The 21,427-nt window shown below is 42.3% G+C and overlaps 1 protein-coding gene across 6 annotated transcripts in view; it reads right to left on the bottom strand.

The window, feature by feature from the left end:
* Nucleotides 1-21,427, bottom strand: part of PANX2 (pannexin 2) — a 33,737-nt gene that overhangs the window by 5,959 nt on the left and 6,351 nt on the right. For 2 of the 6 annotated variants that reach the window (XM_068995806.1, XM_068995833.1), the window contains exons 1-2: nt 17,167-17,634; nt 16,493-16,783 (exon numbers count right to left, since the gene is read on the bottom strand). The exons of 2 other annotated variants lie outside the window; for them this stretch is intronic. In XM_068995806.1, the coding sequence (XP_068851907.1) occupies nt 16,493-16,718 (226 nt within the window). In that variant the 5' untranslated portion in view covers nt 16,719-16,783; nt 17,167-17,634. Of the gene's footprint in view, nt 1-6,265; nt 6,341-6,774; nt 6,907-16,492; nt 16,784-17,166; nt 17,635-21,427 lie in introns of those variants that run through there. 2 more of the 6 variants (XR_011146659.1, XR_011146658.1) reach the window with 2 other exon arrangements.

The raw sequence follows: 21,427 nt of genomic DNA, 5'->3' as shown, positions 1-21,427 counted from the left end.
CAACTTGCCATCAGACAGTGCTACAGAATAAACAAATACTGTGGATCAAGAAAGAAATCAGACAAAGTAATAGAAGAAAAAGTATAGCAAGCATTATTAAATACACAGTGATGCAATTTTGCTCTCAGGAAATGTTTGAGTCATATTCTGTTAGAGGGTGGAAGGGTTTGTCAATGGAAATTACACCACATAGTTGTCTATTTTAACATTCCTTGGTAAACATTTGTATTTTACCATCAGCATCAGGATGTTGAGATAAAGGGACTTTTATCCTGACCCAGTAGATAAATTATGTTCTTATATGATCAAATTTGTTCTAGCAATACATGAAAGAAAGAGAGAAAAACTTGTGAAAGCAAAAGCAGCATTAATTTCCCAAAGAACAGTGACCATTATGAAGACAGCCTGTTCAAAGAGGAACATCATGTTTTGTTTTGACAGGTAGAACAAAGAGAATATATTTTACAGTGTTCTGGTACACTTTAAAAAACCCAGAATGAGACCCATAGGAGGAGGCATGTTCTCCTAACTTGAGAATCACTCAAGATCACCAAGCCTGCTCCAGCTCTGAATGTAGTCTACAATTCAGATCAAGAACAGCTCCCTGGAAGAGTGGTGGCACTGTTCTCTTAATAATAAAGATGAAAACAAATGATTTCATATTGGTAACAAATAGAATATTAAAAATTAATAGACAGGCAACTCCCTCTAATCTTTCTGGCTTAAGAAACGACTCCTTACTTGACCAGTTACTTTTCACGTGTGAGCAAATCAAAAGTTAGTTCTTTGGTGTGGAGGTATAAACCTCTTCTGTGACCTAGAGAGACTGAGAACTGCACAAAACATGCTGAGTACTGCACAAAAATTGTCTTTTTTTTTAAAGTGATTCAGTGGGGATTCTTTCCTAAAAATACAACCAGCTTAATCAGAGTTGACAGAATAAATGTTGCTACTCAAGACAGCATGTAAAGTGAGTAAGCCCTGCAAATTCTTTAATATGGCTTTTGAAGACTATTTTAAAATCATCTAACTTCAGTCTCAGAGGAGAGCTTGAAGTATTCCCATTTAGACTATTTTTGTGTACTTACAGACGTGTTACAAGAAAAAGGTTCACTGACTCCCTTGGTTCCAGTAATTACATGCCCTCCCAACCCTACTCATGATGGGATGCATACAAAAAATTTAATCTTCTACTATCAAAGACTTATTGTAGAATTCCCCAGGAGACCAAACACATTCCTGTGTAAAAATGTTCCCATAGGGAAAAAAAAAAGGCAAAGCAGCCTGCTGTGTTTCTCATAAGCAGATTTTTTTTTTAACTTGGCATCCCTAAGCCCAGTAAAACTTTCCAATTTGAAACCAAGTTTCCTGTGGCATACATGGGTTCATTTCTCCTAAGTCTCAACATCACAAATACTTGGGAAAACAATAGCAAGTATTCCTACAAATCAGCCAAAAGGATTATTTTTGGATTCATGCATGAGCTGCTACCATCAAATAAACTGAACAGTTCTTTCAGTTCTCTTCACCGAGACCCAAAATTGTATATATATACACAACAACAATCCAATATATTTTGCTATTATAAATAAAAAAAAAGAAACAAATGAAAATGTCTTAACATTTACATTCACATTGGACAGATCACTGAGAGACTAACTCTGCACTCTGTCCATTGCCACTGCTTTGGTGAAAGGAGTCTGAAGAGCCTCACAGCTCCAGTTTGGACCGACCAGCTGCATTACAGGCTATAAAATGAGGCTGTCCCAACCAGTAGGAAAAGCAAGTGTCAATTTACAAGAATTTGTTCTCTTCTCCTCTGTTAAACATGATTTTATCAATTGCCTGTGAGGTTGTAAAAGACCACTAGTTTATTTGGCCACCTGAGCATGGTGTCCCACGCTTACTCAATGTTTTGTACCTTGTTGATACTAGTCTAGAATTTTCTCTGCATATTTGTAAAATTGGCATGATTTTCATTGTATGACATGTAAATCCCAAGACCCTTCAGATGAAAACCAATCCTCTGTGGAGTCAGTTGGACTTCTGATAACTGACTGAAGTGGGAGCAGTGGGGTTACAACACAATTTTATTCAAACAGTATTTTCTAATATAGAATCATAGAATCACAGATTGGTTTGGGCTGGAAGGGATCTTAAAGATCATCTAGTCCCAGCCTCCCTGCCATGGGTAGGGACACCTTCTGCTAGACCAGGCTACTCAAAACCCCATCCAACCTTGCCTTGAACACTTCCAGAGATGGGGCTGCCACAACCTCTCTTGGCATTATCTTTGAGCCCTATTCACTGTCAGAGAATGCCATAAATTTTGGTAAAGTTACTCCACAAGGATATTTAACGTAACCCTCTCACCACAGGACTTGACTCACAAAGCATACCATCAGACTTGGAAGCTCATTCTTCTAGAAAATGGTCCAGACACTGAAGAAGAGAGGAATTCCCTTCTGAACTGATCCAAAGCAAAAGACTCATTTAGCTGTTGCGTGGACAAAGAACCTGTCTCTCATCATTGACAAGAGGCTGCCAAGCAGGATCCACACCAGGGTTTGAGTTAGCTTTTGTGAATATTACTTCTCAGGAAAGGGCAGTATTTAACCTGGCATTTAACAAACACCCTGAAGGTGTTTGATCCAGGTATGGTAGTGTATGGAACTGTTTCTTTTCTACTGCAGCCTGTGTCCATCATTAATTAATGAAAAAAACCCCACCATGTTAATAAGTAATCCTGTTCATTATGAAAGTTGGCAATAACATATAGCTGGATCTGAACATGCAGATCTGATGAGGACAGCAGAGGAACAAGTTGCTCTCACACATATAACTCACTTGGCTGTGAGACCCCTGCTTAATGCAGTTTCAAGAAGGCACAGCAGATTTTTTTTTGTCTTACAATATTCTCCTGATAGGTAAGTAGCATTAAAAAAAGATTGCAGGGGTGTTAAAACCATAGCTCTGATGTTTGATCATGCAATACAAAAAAAATTTACTTGCTTTTAACTTAATATTCATAAATATAGAAAGTTTCTATTGACACTCTTCTTGCACCCTGAGAATTATTAAGCAGTTTATGAAGGTCCTTTCTCATATAGCCATTCCAGCCACCATGAACACAGTTTTTTCCTGAGATGCCACAGTTTAATTGTGTATGGTGTAACTGTTCAGTTGTGTAGGAAAATACAATGAAGTAAGGTCTTGTAAAGAGAATTTTTTAAAAGCTTAGCCATTATTATGGCTAAGTGGATTGGTCACCCTCTCAAAATGTTGTCTAGTCTAAAGCCCATAAAAATAATCTGCCCCTCTGCTCCTTGAAAGCTATATTCCTAATAATTACTACATTGGGAAAAAAGGTCCTTTATGGTAATATATTATAGGTTTTTTATACTAACTTAAGCCTAAGCATGCACACTAAGAAGCTTCGTTTCCCTTTCTTCAATATGTCAGATGTTTACAACAATTGTACGTAAATACATTTTATCCTGCTCACTATGCACCTAAGTAGCTCCTAGAAATCCACAGAACTATCCTCTAGGATAAGGTAGGAGAGAGATCTCACTGCATTTTTCAGACATGCAATCAAGATGAAATAATCAACACAGAATTACTTAGTTGTGTAATATAACTGATTGTGTTATGCCACTTGAAAGATTAAAATCCCTCAGCAGCTAAGTTTTTTCACATGCTCCATTCTGCACCATCTCATCCTATCACTTTAATGGAGAGAAGTGACTGGCAGGAGATATTGTGGTATAGAAGTCATACCTCAGGGGAATGAAAGTGTATGGCTGCAGAAGACACTCAAGGTAGGGAGAGGGACAAAGGAAGGGGCTGTGCTCAAAAATACTCTTTAGGAAAAATCTAAACAGTATGGAAAGGAGTGAAGTCAAAGTACTGAAGCTAGGAGCTGTCAAGTCCACTGCTTTTAGAAAAGGCTTGTAGAAATGCTTGTAGGCTTCCTGCAGGCACGTGCTCCCACTCCTACTGTTCCCAATCCAAGGTCAGCCACCTACTTTCAGTAGTTCCCCAACCTCCATATACTTCAATAATCCTTTGACTGTCCTCTTTGAGAGGCCCTGAATTAAACACCATTTTTCAGGCTGCAAGTACTAGGCATGAAAATATGTTAGAAAAATAAATCTCCTGATAAATTTCAAACTGGAGTTATAATATTCCAGGTTATGGATTCCTCAGGAAAGGGGCTGGAATGCTGAGGTTTGGGGTTGCAACTCCTGTAAAACTTCCCACTACAGAAATGAATCTCAGATCTGGAAATGGAGTTGTCAATGGAAAAATCTGATGACAGCTGTTCCTACACCATTTCCTGAAGTTATACTCCAATGCAGGATCATAGAAACGCTGAGTCCCACATCCCACTCAAAGCAGGGTCAAGACTGGCTTCAGACCAACTTGATTAAGGCTTTGTCAGTCTGAAAACCTTCAAAGACAGAGGCTACTCAACCTGCCTGTGCGTCCTGCTCAGGCAGGGACAATGCTTGATTGTCCTCAAAGTGAATTTTCATCTTCTTTAGGTCATGTCCAGCAAGAATGGCTGATCCATGCAGCAGTAATTTTTTTCATTTTTGAGAAATGGCCATTTCCAAAAATGAATGCAATGGCCAGTTGCACTAAGAACACATCCAGTAAAATACAGCTAGAAGGCTATCACAGACATACACGTGGCTAGACCTCAGGCCTCAGTATGGCATCTCAATTGAAGGAAGAGATGCCAGAAGCACAGCTCACCAAGGAAGCCGTGTGTGGGGGTGTGTGTGTGTGCACACATGTGTGTACTTGCCCATCTATAACAAGAAACACTTTGCAAGAAATGTGGCCTGGTTTATGGTACACAGAAATGACACTGACAAGAAGATATGGTGAAACTCTAGATAGGCATCCTTCTCCACTGCCTATGCAAAGTCAAGATTTTACAGGTCTTCTTGGGAAAGTGAGTGAATCGCATCTAACACACTCACCACTTAAAGATAAAAGTGACAATCTCTTAGCATTCAATGTTGTAGAAAGTCAGACCTGCTCCTGAAAAGACTTAAGGAACTGCATGCATTGGGCATTTCCCTTAAGTCAATGTGATTACCACAGTGCATAAAATCTGGCACATGCATCTCTCTTTGAAGAACTGATGCTGTAGTTATAAAGCTTCTAAAATATTATTATGAGCAAAAGTTATTTAAGTAAATGTGGACAACACATTTAGAGTGCTTTGGTAGGCATTACAAAGAAAAGAAAATATTACTAATAAACAGTATATGTTCCTACATAACTGGGCAAATGGCTTCTCATAACTACTGCATTCCCAATGGAATAAAGTATATTTGCCCAAAGCAAAATATAAACCATGATAACAAACTGCATATGCATCCTGTGACCTCCAGCTTTTAGCATTTACTCTACAAAAAGAAATCACACCTCATTAATCTTCCCACTTCCCATGAAATACATAATTTTAGCATTCCAGTGCAGTAATTGAGTAATGCAGAAGAAACAGTAAAATTTTCCAACAGCAGACAGAGAAAATGAAACAGATTTCAGAAAATATAATTCAAAAATGACAAAAAAGAAAATTCTTGTGCTTGTTACACCAAGGCAAAGGTAAGTATGCCTCTTGTGTGAAGATTTCTTCAAGGATCTAGTAAGCATTCAATGTGACTGCCATTACCCCACAGTGGATATAGGCAGCAGTACTGGTGATTGGTGCGGCTGGACAGGCTGGATCTCCCAGCCCCTGGACAAATGCCTAAATACTCATGTTGCAGACCCAAGCTAAGTATTAGGTAAGTATACTGATAAGTACACTTACTGAGTTAAATATACTACAGACTCACCCTAGCCTAGTGCTTCCTAGCAACTGGCATTCTGCCCCCTTGAACAGAGCTGCTAAATCATCCTGATACCTGTGCCCAACCTGCCTGAGAAGATAAGCTGGCAATCCAGTCAAGATCTCTGCAGCACTCCCTGTGCAGTCCTCTCACTTGTCTCTAAGGAGAAATTCAATGTTTAGGTAGAATCTCTGAATCTCCCTGCCCATCACTTCCCAGTACACGCATTTCTAACAGACAAAATAAATTAGAAACTCCCTGAATTCAGCAATAAATGTCAGTATTTAACAAGGGTATTCCTTATCATACTGTTTTGTGGCACATACATGTAAACAATCTGACATACATGCCTCATTCATCTTCCTAAAAGGATTGCACAAGAAAGCAGGTAGCAAACTGTTTATTTTCAGAAACAGAAATAATTTATTTAGTACTTTTTCAGCAATTTTTTAAATGGAAAAGAAGAAATGTCCTGGATCCTCTTCTCTCTGGAAAAAAGAATAAAAAACATTCATGTTACTGAGGTTGAAAATGTAGTCCAAGAAAGTAAAATATTATCTAAACAGTATACATGTTTTCTATCCCAGTCACAAAGCCCACAAGGAATATGTAACTCTGCTTTGAATGATTTTAACAAATGCTAGCTAATACCCGAATTAACTGTCAGCAAAAGGAAAAACTCAATTTAACTAGTTTATTTCAACTACTTTATTTAAAGGGTGTTTAAAGGTTAGAAGTTAGTACAGAGTAAGGATAGATCCCTGAAATTACTTCTGTGTATCAACTGTAGACATACAGTCCTATTGAACTCTCTGAGTTTACTCATATGAATGAGAAAACATCCAGCAAACCAAGACTTAACTTGGCAAGCTAATTATTAAGAATTACTAGTTTTACTGAAATGAAAAGACAGTACCTTTACCTTTCTTAGGGAATATTCTTTCCAAATCTGAAGACAGGTTCCATGCCCATGAAGTCTTCCTAAGGTACAAATTTCTCCATGATCAGCAAGGTAAGGTAAGCCTTTTTTGCCCAATCTCTGAAACCACTTGTCCTGTTTAAGAAAAAAATCTTGAAAAGAGAGTCCCTAAAAAAATGAGATAGGAAACCACTGCTGCTATTAGCTTTTATTGGCCTATACTCTATAAGAATTAGTCATAATGAGTGAGATATAGATAAGCAGTTTCAAAGATTGATAGGTAATGGGTCACCTACAAGGGTAATTGCACTGCACGGGTAGCAGCAGGTCTCCCTGTATCTCAAATTTGGGTCTTTTTGCCTTGCAGGACAGCTGCTTGAACTGCATATATTTTGGATCTGTAGAATCAATGAATTAACAATGCACTTTCCTAGTGCAGATATAAACTTACAGAACCATATTCCCTGTATGTAATAGATGCTGGCTCTTCTAAAAGTAGCTGGTATGCTCACCCTTACCTGCAATCTGAGGCTTTTTACACCTGCCCAGGTTAGTCAGGAGGAAAAGACACCTGCTCCTGCTTGTCTGATATGTTGGAAACAGCAACTGTTATGTGGAAGGTACAGAAACACTTAAACGAAACCCCTTAGGCTGCTCCTCTAGAGGAATGTTTCCTCAATAATGAGCTGCTGTCTACCATGTGGTGGCCATGCTGCACAGTGGTAAAGTCACTGAAAAGAGAGCTTATTTATAGTGACTGGACTATTGATGCCAGGATTTGAGGGAAGGTTAGATCTGAATTTAAAGGAATGTATTAATCTAAATATAATTAATGAAATTCAGCCACGCAGCCAGTCCTACAAAAGAGATCTGAATAACATTTACTTCTAAATTTAGCGCTTACATGAGGAGGTGAGTGGAATTTCAGTGATGTACAGATCTTCTGCATAGGAGAAGTAGTAAGGTGTGAAAACAATGTTTTAGTGTTTTGCAAAGGTCAAAAATTGCCCTCTAGAGATGAAACCCCAATGCAACTACATGCACTCAGACAGTATGATAATGTGGACTGCAGTAATACCCAGAGTAAACTGTAAGAATAAATGCTGAAATGAAATGAATCATGAAAATCCAGTGAAACCAACGATACATGAACAATGTTGGCTTCTTAAATCAAGGGTCAAGTACAAAATACAACCACAGGAAGCAACAAGAAACAGCAGGTTCATTCTACTGCTATTTAATGACTAGAAATTAAAAAGATGGCTTGTATTAAGTACCTCTTGGCATAAACACAGCACCCGGAAAAGTCCATATTGAAAAAGAAGAAAAGACCAACAGTTATCTCATTAGGTAATAACATTATTTTAATAACATAGTATTTAGAGGGCAGAGATGTCTGGTCTAGTGCTTTTGGAAAACCGGTTCCTCCATGTGTAGAGAAATTGGGTTTTGTGAAGTATCAGAACTGTTTCGATTCATCACAGCAGAGACAGAAGAATCCGCCACCCAAGGCTCCCAGGGGCTCTGCCAGTTCCAGTGTGGAGGTCTCCTAACCTCCTGAAGAAAACATGCATCTCACAGAAGATAAAGTACCTCAACCTCAAAATGTGAAATAATTACTTCATCATAAAACTAAAATGCTCCAGAAATAGTCACTGAGCTGCACAAACCACACCACACATCCCAGCACCTGGCTGCAGCACTACTCCAGGAGCTTTGAATCTGCATTACAGGCTTGGTGCCACTAAAGGAAAGCAAACAAATCCCCAAAGCTTGCTATCGTCATGAACAGCTGCATTTCCCCATTGAAATGCAAGAGTATAATACATGCCTGGGACAAAATCCCCAATGATGTACATATGTGCCCTGATTTCAATGTTTTTCTTAGAATAAGTCCTGTATCATGTGGAAAAAAAATGAATCGCAAGAATCATGCCAGTCTGCTGTGAAATTATTCAGCTTTTGTAATTAAACGTGTATATGTACTGAGGGTGTCCACTGCAGCTATTTTTAATACCGAGAGAACCCAAGGAACTCAGTGATGATGCAGATTCTTCCTGAAGACTTTTATAGCTCTAAGAAACCACACAAGCTGAAATTTCCTCTACATCATGGATGCGTGATTTCTATCTAGTTTAGAGACAACAAAGAGCCTCAAATACTTCAGGGTAGCTTTGAAAAACGGTCTTGACCTTACTCTTATTTATTCACAAGGTTTCCTCTTGACAAAGGTGAATAAATTAAGTAGCTCTTAAACAAAAATATTTTTGACCATCTGGTTAAATCTGTTGGTTCTCTGAAAGCATGTTGTAAGCTAAATTTCATCCATATTTTGGACCTCTTCCCACATATGACTCTTGAAAAAATGAAGGGTTTAATAATGCAAACAGGGTCATTAGAAACATAAAAAATGATTATGTATGTGTGTTGATGAAGTCTGAGAAATGGAATTTATGACAGAAAAATATCTGCAGTTGCTAGGAACTGCAGTGGAGTGATTACAGAGGTATGGCTCATGCATTTCCTCAAGAATACCTTTCTATTTACCATTCACCTGTTTAACTGCAAAATCTTTAAATGGTCAAGACTCAGAGTTTCAGCTAGTTTATCTTGTGAACATCTCGTGTTTGTATGTGTGTAAACTGCCCTTATCCTTTGGGAAAAATTCCATCAGCAATGCAAACAGCCAGCAGCTGAACTGATGTCAGCCTGTGGGTGCTTGTACCATTTTAGTTCTTTTAAAAATACGTGCCAAGAAAGCACTTAAGTAGTACTGTGACACTCCTTAAATTCTCTTTTCTCTGCTAATATCACCTCAGAAACAATTTCTGCACTGGTGTCATCAGTTTGTCATACATTAAACAATCTGGCTCTGTACTCTTAGCACTAACAACGGTCACTTGGGAAAATGTCATCTTCACCTTCTTTAAGTGCAGTTGGAGAGAAAAAATGGAGAGTTATATCAAAAGCTATCTATTAGGTAACTCACCTAAGTAAGCATACGTAAATATCCTGCCACAATTTACAAAATACAAATTAGGAAAGTTGATCAGAAATGCAAAATAAAACTGTATCTCATAATATAAAAATCTGACATATACTATTTCAAACATCCTGTAGGGTGAAAAGTGAAAAAGACATTGAACTAATGCATATACTGTATTACACAGTAATGTAAGCATTGCTTATGCGAATAATTACAAATCAGAAAATAAAACATAAAACCTTCAACTGACACTTCATTAAACTTACTATTTCCTTCCATTGCTTTCTTATGAAAAATTTCTAGCAGAAGGATGGTAGACGGCTGAACTATGTAACTGCTAAGAGACATAGAAATACAGTATTTTTGAACTATTTTTTTTTGTATTTTGTAGGCACTGTTTTAAGAACCTAGAAAGAAAACCAATACCAAAGCTTGGCTTTTGACTGAAATATAAAAATCAACTGGATGAATGCTTTGCTTTATTTTAATAAAGTACTGACATTTAACAGTTTTGGTGGGAAAAGCAAACATGATTGCAAAATGCAAAGAATAATTCACTGTGAATAGAAAGCATGAAGCACTGTACAAGAGGGATATGACTTAGCAATACTGCGACAACATCAGTTTGGAAACCAAAATATTTCAATATTGTGAAATTAACACAACAAAGCTGGAAATTTAATCTCCTTTGGAACCCACTACTCTCTGGTCCCTTACAGAGAGAACTTCCCACAGACATTATTGATGGGGTTGCTTCTGAACCCAGCATAACACTGAACTGGAATATTTAAACCTCTCACAAAAACATCAAGCGATACAATAAAACTAAGCTGGATTACGGAACCCTGTCTTGGAAGATCAGCAAATGCCATGAGATGCTCACTACAAAAGGCTCCACCTGCTGCTGGTAGCACCACTGCCACTCACGGAGGACAGGATACAGCACTTGCCGACCCAGCAGCATCCTACTTGTGGCTGTGCACTGTGTGCTCTAGTACCATGGCAAAAACAGGGAGACTGAAGGATAAAAACCATATAGAACATCAAACAGACCCACTTAAAACTGGCAGTGAATGTTGCAGTCTAATACTCCACATTCTGTGCATTTTGGAAAGGAAGTGAAAATGGAAAGGCTGACAGAATAATCCTGTTTATCTATATCCATATCACTCCATACTGACCATGCCTTGACAGGAGATACTGAAACATGGTAACTAAAATCCGTTTCTGAAAATCAACACAGACTATAGCTAGACTAAGACTATGTACCTTAAACCCTTACCTTCTAACACTTAGTTACAACTTTGGCGTTTTACCATTTCTTTCACTAAATATTAACCTAAGACTGACTTAGGTTAACGAAGAAACACTTTCAATAAAAAGAACCCCAAAACCTTTATTGCAGGAAAGGGAACAATCCAGCAGGATTCAATGCAGCTAAAACGGAAAGACAAAAGTGACAACCTATACTTACAGACAAAAAAAACTTGCTTTACCACCAGGCAGTACCTGGTACAGTCACCTATGCATGCACTGGGACAGAGCAGTACTATCAAATCTGAACTCTCCATTCATATTGGTTGTATTTTACTTCTAGTTTGCACAGGAATAACTAACTTCTAGGAAATAAAAAACTAGGTATGAGAAATCAAACCTCCACAGGGTCAAATACAAGCATGGACCTCTGCAAAGCATTGCATATACACCTGCATGAGTTCTCCAGAAGATGCCTAAGACTATACAGGGTGCGATGGGGGTTATGTCACTGCTCTGACACAATTTCAAACACATTTGCTCTCATATTTAAACAAAAAAATTTAGTTGTTGTCTTTAAAGCAGTAATTTTCAAACAAAAACAAAGAAAACCAAAGTTCTGTTTGGACCACCAACTGCACGGATTGTTACCTCAACAAGGACACTGTTATGGGAGAGGATTCCTTTAGCCTGTGCTGCCTTCTGTAGTCATGGTCACCAGGACCAAGAGCCCTGTGACTCCAGGAAACCAGGAAACTCACAGTTAAATAAAGATTCTGTCCACTAGGTGAGAGAAAAACTTTCTTTATTATCCTCAAGGTCATCATACACTGGCCTCTAAATAGAGGATATGCCAGTTTTATTCATGGGTGAATTTTAGAAATTCTTCTTTTGTGACTGCTCACGTGGCCTTTCTTTATGTTGGGTAGCTGAATATTGCTCTTCAAAGACTATGATGATCTTACGCTCAGTATAAATATGGTTCATGGATTTATTTTAATTAACTTTCTAGGGGCGTCCTTTCTGGAATCACACTGGTTTGCTTGAAAAACAAAGGAGAATTAGGAGACTCAGAAATGACAGTGTAGGAGGTTAGCTACTAGTGACTTTCTTTCCTCCTGTGAAAAAGTTTAGGAAGTGGAGGCCAGTGGAAAGAATTGTATCTTACTTCAGCCATCAGAGTGAACTCTTGTCCCTATTGAAATCAATGGTCAGACTCTTACTGCCTCCTTTGCAGCCTGAATTTAACTTCCAGGAGCACATCCTGGTAGTGTGTCTTTGCCTTCCCTCTGCAGAGAGTTCAATTCCACCCCAAATGCACTGCCATCTAGTAGTGAAGTATGGAAACAAAATCTTATCTCCCGATATATTTTAGCTACATTACAGATTCATTCATAGGGCAAAAGCACACCAAAGATGACAGCCCCCTTTTTTCACCTTGAGTCAGACTGTAAGGACACCAAACATCCAGGGCTGCATAACATGGAGGGTGGCCAGCAGGTCGAGAGCCCTCTACTCTATTCTCGTGAGACTCCACTTGCAGTCCTGCATCCAGCTCTGGAACCCTCTGCACAGGAAAGATCTGCCTGAATGAGACCAGAGGAGGACCATGAAAATGATCAGAGGGATGGACTTCTATGACCAGCTGAGAGACTTGGGGTTGTTCAGCCTGGAAAAGAAAAGATTCCAAGAAGACCTTACTGATGCCTTTCAGTACTTAAAGCAGGCTTTTGAGAATGATGGGGACAAACTTTTTAGCAGGGCCTGTATCACAGGACAATGGTTTTAAACACGAAAAGGGCAGCTTCAGATTGGATATAAGGAAGACATTTTTTACTGTGGGAGTGGTGGGGCACTGGAACAGATTGTTCAGAGAAGTTGTGAATGTCCCATCTCTTCAAGGAACTGCTCAAGGCCACACTGGACAGGGCTTTGAGCAGCCTGGTCTAATGGAAGGCATCCCTGTCCACGGCAGGGAGTTGGACTAGATGATCTTTAAAGTTCCTTCCAATCCAAACCATTCCATGACTTTATGATACATGTAATAGAAGAAAAGCACAACATCTAATTTAAAGTCTTTTGTAACACATTAAGTTCAGATGAATTGTGATTTTTTCAGAGTATCAGCATAGCATCTGCTAAACAATTAGGTCTTGCCTCTTATGCTACTAAAATGACATTTGTCATGTGATTTCTCAAAAGAGATGTAAAGATCAGAACACTCCAAGGGCAAACAAATCACTTACATGAAGAGCACACACATTTACCTAAACAATGACTTCGCCCATGGCACTAAAACAACAGAATTAACTAAATAACTTTATCTTCAGCCACAGGAAAAATACAGCATACAATATATTATACTACAGACATAATGACTTTTGCCAATTATAATCTTTTACATAAACACCACGCTCTTCCTGCGTCCTCTGTTGTAGGGCTGAACTTTGCTTTCATACGTGCTTCCCTGCAGCCTCTGGCCCCAGAAGACTTACTGCTGCCTGGGGACTCCCAGGCTTCCCACGATGGTGGGGTGCCTTCTGCACAGCCCCAGGGTGGGACACCCCCCCTGCTTGGCCAAGCAATTCTCACTACACTTGTTGGACAGACTGTATAGTTGGTCTTGACTGCACTTTAAGCTACACTTTGCATATACATAAACTCAAAGGTCAATCAGTGAGATATCTCCTCTACCCACTGATCATGAGGGTTCTTCCAATCCTCAGCAAAAAAGTTTTGTGAGAAACCACTGCTTTTAGACAACTACACTTTAATGTCTCAAGTGCACACATCATTGTTCCAAAAGTTTTACCAATACTGATTAAGTAAGATGGTACAGACCCCAGAAAAGGGGTTTGTTTTCAATTTAGTGACATGATGGTATCTTCACACAGCTTGCACTGGATATCATTAACAGAATGAGAAATAATGGCAAGTGAAGATAAGCATACAAGGGTCCAAAGCAAAGTTTGGGAAGCTACTATGATATTCACAACCAAGGGGCAGTAGGTACTTTACTCAATTTCATCAGCAAAGTTTGTACTTGCATAGCTACTATTTAAATTGCACAGAAGGAGCAGTATCCAAAGCAAACAAAGGTAGAATTTTTTCAAGATCAGTGACAGTGTATGGGTGAAACAACACAAACTGTAGAATCAGTAGTAAGTACAAATCCAGCTGAACTATTGCTGTTACCAGGGTCAGTATCTCTGGACAAGCATGACTTAGTAGAGAAGTCTGAGTAAACACTGTTTTGTTAAAAGAGTAACATCTGATTAAGATCACATTAAAATTAATGTAAGTTTTGCTCTTGAACTCCGTGGAAGCAGAACTGAATTCACTAACCCTGAACTCTTTGATTCAAGCCTAAAAAAAGTATCTAGTTTTATTAGACCCTTAGAGAATTTCTATTACATTCTCTTGCATAATTTTTTTCTTTTTCTCATATTATTTTTCTAACTGCAGTCCATCTGAACAAATATACCATCATATGAGAGAAAAATGTTATCCCACATTTTCCCAGAAACGTAAGGGTGTTTTTTCTGTGTTGCCTTGTAAATTTTGTCCCAGCAGGAGACAATAGGCTACTGCTCTCTATCTTACTGGGTCAAATCAGCATACACAGCCCATAAGTAGGCATAAGTGATATTGTTTTCAGTCCTTCTGAAAAACAAATCTGGAACACAACTATCAGCCTAGAGAATAGTCTTCCACAGCACAAAATAAACTCAGCAGCAGAAATACAGGCAGATGCAAGCAAATTAAATAGGCTCTCTTTCTTCTGTATATGTGTGGACTACAGTTTAGCCTTGCAGAGGGACACCCGCTGTATAAATCTGAGTCTCAGACTTGATTCTTCCTCCACAATGTGCAGTCTCAGATGACTTGTTCATATGGAGCAAGTTACTGCTGGCTGACCAAGCAGGGAGTCAAATCAAAGCGCTTCTCCTAGGAATCTTGCACTATGTCAAGGAACACACATGATGGGGGACATGACCTTGCCTGCATCCAAGGCTGTCTTTAGGCCTACTGAGATTCAAATCTGATGTACAGATTCAAATCTGTACATCTCAAACAGTATGAAAACATATATGTAAGTATGTACTCTCGTGAGCTGCTGTAGGATTGCCTTTTTATTAGCTTAGCTCTCTACAGAGGAAGGGATCACAAAACTCTTGCATTCCACAGAGGATCCTCAAGGGTGACCTTGAAACCTGTCTTTCAGTTGCTATGAAGAGTCAGTTTTCATGTGCCCTGTAAACATGGTTTCTCCAAGACAACTCCAGAAGACCATCCAAAAGATGAGGTTTTTATTAACTGTGGCTTAAGATCTTGAGCTTTATATCTACATTTTTTAAAAACTGAGGTAGATCGAAAAAGTTTTAACTATAATTAGGAAAAATCTCCAGACTCCATTTGAGAGCAGTTATTCTTCTAGGTGATTTAACTTTACCTCATAATGAAAACAAGTATTAAGGATATTAAGTGTTGGAAGTCAATCCCAAAGCAGCATGCAAAGCAAGAGCCTGATTCTGGTTTGAATAGAGCCAATTCTCACCAACCTCACAAGATACAGACTGCCAAGTCAGTCCTGTACATTAAAGTGCTAATAATTTCCCACGGATCTTCAGTATGGAGCTTCAAGGAACATTAAAAGCAGTCATGCACTGGCAGCTACACTCATCAAGCCTATAATCCATACAGCAAAACAATGTTTACATATTCACTAGCGGCCCAAAAGGTGTCATAACAGTTTACTGGATCAGTAATTTTCAAGGCTCACCAAAACTTGACCTTCTGAGACTGGTGGTGATGGGCACTCAAACCAGGCTTTTTAAACTGTTACCAGTTTATGCAAGATGTCGGCCCTCAGCAGAAACAGACACCAAGGATTTCCACTGTCACAATATGGCAAAGCACATTGCCTGGGGCTCCATATATAGTATCAGTCTCCATGAAAGCATCAGCCTCTCCTTGGTAGGCCAGTTAACACTCACGTTGTAGATGCCTGAAGTAACAACACTTGACATCAGCCAGGGTCCAGCTCAGGACCTGTCCAGGATCCACCTCAAGAAGCATTAGCCTGCTGTGTCACCCACGCCAGCTCTCAGCTGCTGCTGGGCAAGGGACACCTCCCCACGCTCCTGCTGCCTGCAGGCCAGTAACCCGGGCCTGCTCGCCAAGGGGGGTGGTTGGGGACCCCTCTCCGCTCGCCCGCCAGCCAAGGCAAGAGGCAGCAGCTCTCCCCGTTAGGGAGCGGCCAGGACGGCCTTGCCCTGCCCGCCAAGGCAACACCACCGTCCTGCCCGCCACGACCAAGGGCAGTGGCCGCCTCCTGAGCACAAATGGCTCAGGCAGTGGCCGCTGCCGCCCTCCCGCTGTCCCCACCCGCCAAGGCGAGGGCTGGCTGACATCTCTCAGCACCAGTGGCCTCGTTTAGCAGCCACTGGGAGACGACCCTGCCCGTCCTGCCGCCCTTACCGGCAAAGTTCTTGGTGAAGACGAGGGTGACGAGGAGGATGGGGATGAGGACGGTCCCGATGGTGACCACGCGGTCGAAGGGCAGCTCCAGCTTCAGCTGGAGGAGCAGAGCCGCCAGCGCGCCCGCCTTGTCATCCTGCTGCCCCGGCAGGATGAGCTCCTTCAGCTTCTCGCCCGCCAGCAGCGCCGTGGCCATGTCGGGGTGGTTATCGATGATGTGTTGCATAAGCAGCGGCGGCGGGCGGCCTCACGCCGCCGGGCTTCCCCGGGGACGGGCGGCGCCCGCCCGGCCTGCGGGGACAACACCGACAGCGGTGACGGCGGGGCCGCGGCCGGGCTGCGCTGCCGCAGCGGCACCGTGCGCTCCCCCGGCCCCGCCGGCCCGGCGCGCAGCCCCCCCGCCGCCCCGGGCAGCGCGGTGCGAGCGGGCCGGGCGGCCGCGACCCCGGCGGCAGCAGCAGCTGTGCGGCGCACGGCAGCCTCCCGCTCCCCGCAGCCGTGCGGAGCCGTATCACGAGAGGCGGGCGGCGACACGAGATGCCCGGTGACAGCTGTGCCATTAACGCTGCCTCCGCTTCGCAACCCGTGCTGTACAACAGCGGCGCAGCAGCCATGCAACCAGGCAGACCGGAGCCGCCTCCCGAAGTACTGCAGACAAGGAAGGGGGCATTTACCTGGCAACTTCGGTTCCCTCGGCTCCCGCGGGATGGTGAACAAAACCGATGGCCGGTGCAGAAGAGCGGAAGCCGAAAATAAACTTACACTGGACCTTCCTGCCGAAAAAAGGTCCCTGCACCACCACAAGTAATGAAGTCGCTCCGGATTTGGAGCGGGAGGGGGATGATGTGCTGATGCTGGTCACAGCAGCGGGCGGCTGGCGCTCGCATGGAAATGCCCGCCTGCACCGAGCAGCGGTAACGTGCGGAGCAGTTCAAGAAGGGGCTCGCAGCCGTGGGGAGGAGGAGGAGGCGACAGCAGCCCGGAATGAACTGCGGGAACGCAGAGGTCCTTTAAGGCATCGCGGCGAACAGCTGGAGCCTGCGGAGCCGGGCGCGGCCGCAGCAGGGCGGCCGGGAGCGGCGCGGCCGCAGCAGCCGGTGCGGCACAGCCCATGCGGGGCTCCGAGCGCAACACGTCGCGGCGGCGGCCCCGGCGCCCGCGTCCCCGCAGGAGGCACCGCGCGGCGGCGGCACCGCGCATGCGCCGGGCGGCCCGGGCAGCACGGCGGGCTGTGCCGGCCCTGGAAAGGGCTCGGAGATGGCCCGGAGGGACACCGGGGACACCGGGACGGGTGGTCCCGGCAGGACGGGCCGCGGGCTCCCTTCCGTCTCCTTGCCGCAGCCCGCCCCGCAGCACGCACAGGGGAGCTCAGGCCCGGGTACGCGGAGGCTCCCGCGGCTCAGGGGTAGAGCGGGTAGTCGTGAGGGAAAGGGAAATCCTCACCCAAGCGGGCCCCAAAGGTCTTGGATACAGGATTTAAGTGCTGCCATTAGAAATCCCTTCCAGATGCTGTCTTTTAAAAGCATGTGTGGGGTCGGCCACACCTGGTGAAACAGCCTAAGAGCAGAGTACTTGCCAAACATGCAGAGGCCAGCTTTCACCCACAGCCTCTGATGTTGTCCAGACGTCTGTCTTCACAGGTTGTCCAGACCTTGCTGTCCTCTTCTCTGGAACAGGCTAGGAACAAGCACGCATTAACACTCTGGGAAAAAGCTGGACCACACAGCATCAAAGGAGGCCATATGTGCTGCATCTTAGCCTGCAGCAATGGTGTTCAGACAAAAGCTCCAGGTTGCACATCCTCCTGCTTGTTTATGGATTTTACATTTAGCAGTACTTAGATGAAAACCAGAGATAAACAAATGTTGCTGATATTTCTCTCAAAGATTTGCAGTTGTCATCTGCAACTCATATGAGTAAGGCAGAGATTTTTACCTTTGCCTTGAAATTTTAGTTTCCCTGGTCACTGTGAACAATGTGGTGGTTGTGTTCGTTATTCAAGTTTAAATATTGGGTGATAGCTTTAAATAATACTTATTGGCAGGGGTCCTTCCATCCAGGCAGGGAGGTAATGAGCAAGGCAAGAGGGATGTCCTGATAGTGACTGGGGAAGGATCCCAGGCAGCTGACACAAAGTTGTTGGTGCCACATGCTCCTGAAGGGTACTGAAGATCAGAAGGCAATAGAGCCTAAACCTGAACCTGTCATCATCATTTGCTTCATTTTCCTTGCTTCTAATCCTCCATGGGCTCTGCCTCTGTTGGTCTTCTGTAAGAACTGCAGTATCTGCCTCACGGGCAGAAGCAGGGAGAAGAGGTACCCTCTTCTTACCCCTTGTCCAGGTACAGTGATGTAGTGCAGCAGAGAGTTCTTGGTCACCAGCTGTAGCCAGGCAGGGGAAGGTAGGAGGCAGGGAGGATCCTGGTGTGGTGACCTTGGGAACAGAGTACAGCCTGTATTGTTCCCACACATGAGGGAAGTGGGGACAGTTTCTGGGTCAGGCTTCAAGTGTCAATAATCCTAGCTATCTGTGATGAGGGATAGATGCATCAATTTCTCTTGCTCTGGGATAGATGCATCAATTTCTCTTGCTCTAGCTGTATTTGGACTACATGTGTATTTTATCAGCCCCTAATATACAAGCTTTCCATTCCAACAACAAAGAACCAAAATACCTTATGCACTTATTACTGCTGCTGCCAGAGGGATGATACCAAGCATGGCAGACTGACAGCCTGAGGCAGTACAGCTGATGTGCAAAACTTTTGCTCAGACTTTGAAGATCATAATCGTTTCACCATGATTTGTCTGCTGTTGACAATCTTGTCCTGCTCCTTCAGACTGTAGCTGAAAGACCACTTTTGTAATTCTTACTATGTCATCTCCTTTTTGAATCCTCTTTCACCCATCCAGTTACTTAACTCAAAACAAGCTGCATGCATTTTGTTTCCAGAGACTGCCTGTGGTATTTTCTTATCTTCCCCTACCTAAGACCTTGGCATTTTTCTGCTATCTAGATGCTGACTCTAGATGCTTCCTCCTATTTTTCCATGAAGAAGTAATGCCAGCTCTAGTAACCATTTCTGAGGAACTTTGGTGTAAACATCTACAAATTTTAAGAACTTAGGAGCAGCTGTCTAGTCCCTTACATCTCCAAATGTGGCAAAACTGGTTAATTAAGGAAGTATTAAAATGAGGTAGCCTGTGTTGATGCCTTTCCCTAACTCTCCCAGCTTCCAAAAATGTTGAGGGAATTTCCTGAGCTTGTGGTGGTTTGATAACCCCCAAAATATCTCAGGATATTTTTCCTGGTCTCCTGTTGGGACTGTGAAAATTTCTGGCATCCACAGCCTCCTTATTAAGGAATTTGATACAACAACCTGTTGTATTAAACCCACCTTGTTCTGTTTGCTTCAAATGTAATCAAATCATCAAATTAGAAAGGCCCCTATGGGAACATATCTGGATCAATCCCTACCCATCTTTTCCAGACACTTCTGTAGACATCTATTATATCTTCCCTCTAAATTATATCTACTTCCACATTTAAGGCATAGAAGAATAACCCTAAATCAGACACTCTGCTTTAAAGATAAATATGACATCCATGAGTGATTAAAATTTCTCTTATGAAGCTTGCTTCATTATAATACCATTATTTGATTTAATCATATTGATTTTGTAATGCTGCTTTGCAAGCTTATTTCTGTACAGCAAGCCAAACAGACAGGCAAGATGGAACACTGCTGTCAGACCAGAACATGGGTAAGCAGGAACCTGTAGTAAAGCAGAGAGTGGGACATGGAAAATTACTGTCACAGTTTACAGACAAACACCATAGCCAAGCTTCTCAGCAATAACATGCTGGCACATATGCTGCTGGGTAATCTAGACAATAATAAGGCTATGATAATATTCCTGTGCTAATAAATATTTTACAAGTTGCTGGTAGGGTCAGAAATTGATTTACAGATCAAAGTGGAAAGTCATGTGAAGGAATTCTAATTAATTCTAACAAAAGATCAAAAAAGAAGTATTATTTTTTAGTTTGGATAAATCACTAGTTATCACATAGAAAATACTGATTATTGAAGGTAAAATGTGTGTCTTTTTAAAGTCTTGTTTTCTGCAGTTCTGAAGATTCAGAAATTCAAAAGCAAATGAGAAAAAGAGATTGATTTCAAGTTCTGACAGGGACACTTGTAGCACTAGAATTTACCTTCTAAGCAGAGGGTACACTACCTCTAGATGTGGTGTGAGATTTACCTATTCAAACATGAAGGTGCCTGAGCAAGATATTGCAGAGCACTATTCCTGAATCATGTAGGAGGAGAAATAGCTAAATGTAATGGTGCAGTTCATGTGACCAAATGTAGATGTTCTCTTCCAAATGAGATGAATCATTTACACATTGTAGGTGTCCAGAGTTTACACATGAATCCCACTCACTGTCTCTTATATTACAGCTTGTCCTAGCTTAGCCATTTCCCAAAGGGTGACTGTGTGCTGTCCTTGTCCTTATGAGTTCCCAGTGAGAACTGCTCTTTTAATTTGAAGGCTTTAACATTGGTCATGCTACCATGAATCCTTCATGCAGTTCTTCATGCTGAATTTATGGAAAGGATGCAGCTTCCCTGTTAACTTTGCCAAGGAGCAGAAGGACTGGGAAGCACTTGTGGAGCATTTCTTACCTTCAGCCAGGGCTGTGACTCAAATCCATGTGGTCTTGACCCCATCAGCCCACCTTGGGAATCACATCACTCAGCCTGGGTGTGGTGTGGCCCTGCACAGACCAGCTATTCCTGTGGTGGCAGGGATGCTCTCAGTAGTGCAGGTTTGCAGTCAGTGCTGCCATGGCTGTGCAGGTGCTGCTGCAGGTGCTGTCTGTGTGAGCAGCAGTCACACCTTTGGTGAGTGCAGCCGTGCTTCTGCAGA

This window comes from Aphelocoma coerulescens, chromosome 1A, assembly GCF_041296385.1.
Source record: "Aphelocoma coerulescens isolate FSJ_1873_10779 chromosome 1A, UR_Acoe_1.0, whole genome shotgun sequence".
NCBI classification, from domain to species: Eukaryota; Metazoa; Chordata; class Aves; order Passeriformes; family Corvidae; genus Aphelocoma; species Aphelocoma coerulescens.
Note: the sequence above shows the minus strand (reverse complement) of the source record. Positions and strands in the feature narration are given on the sequence as shown.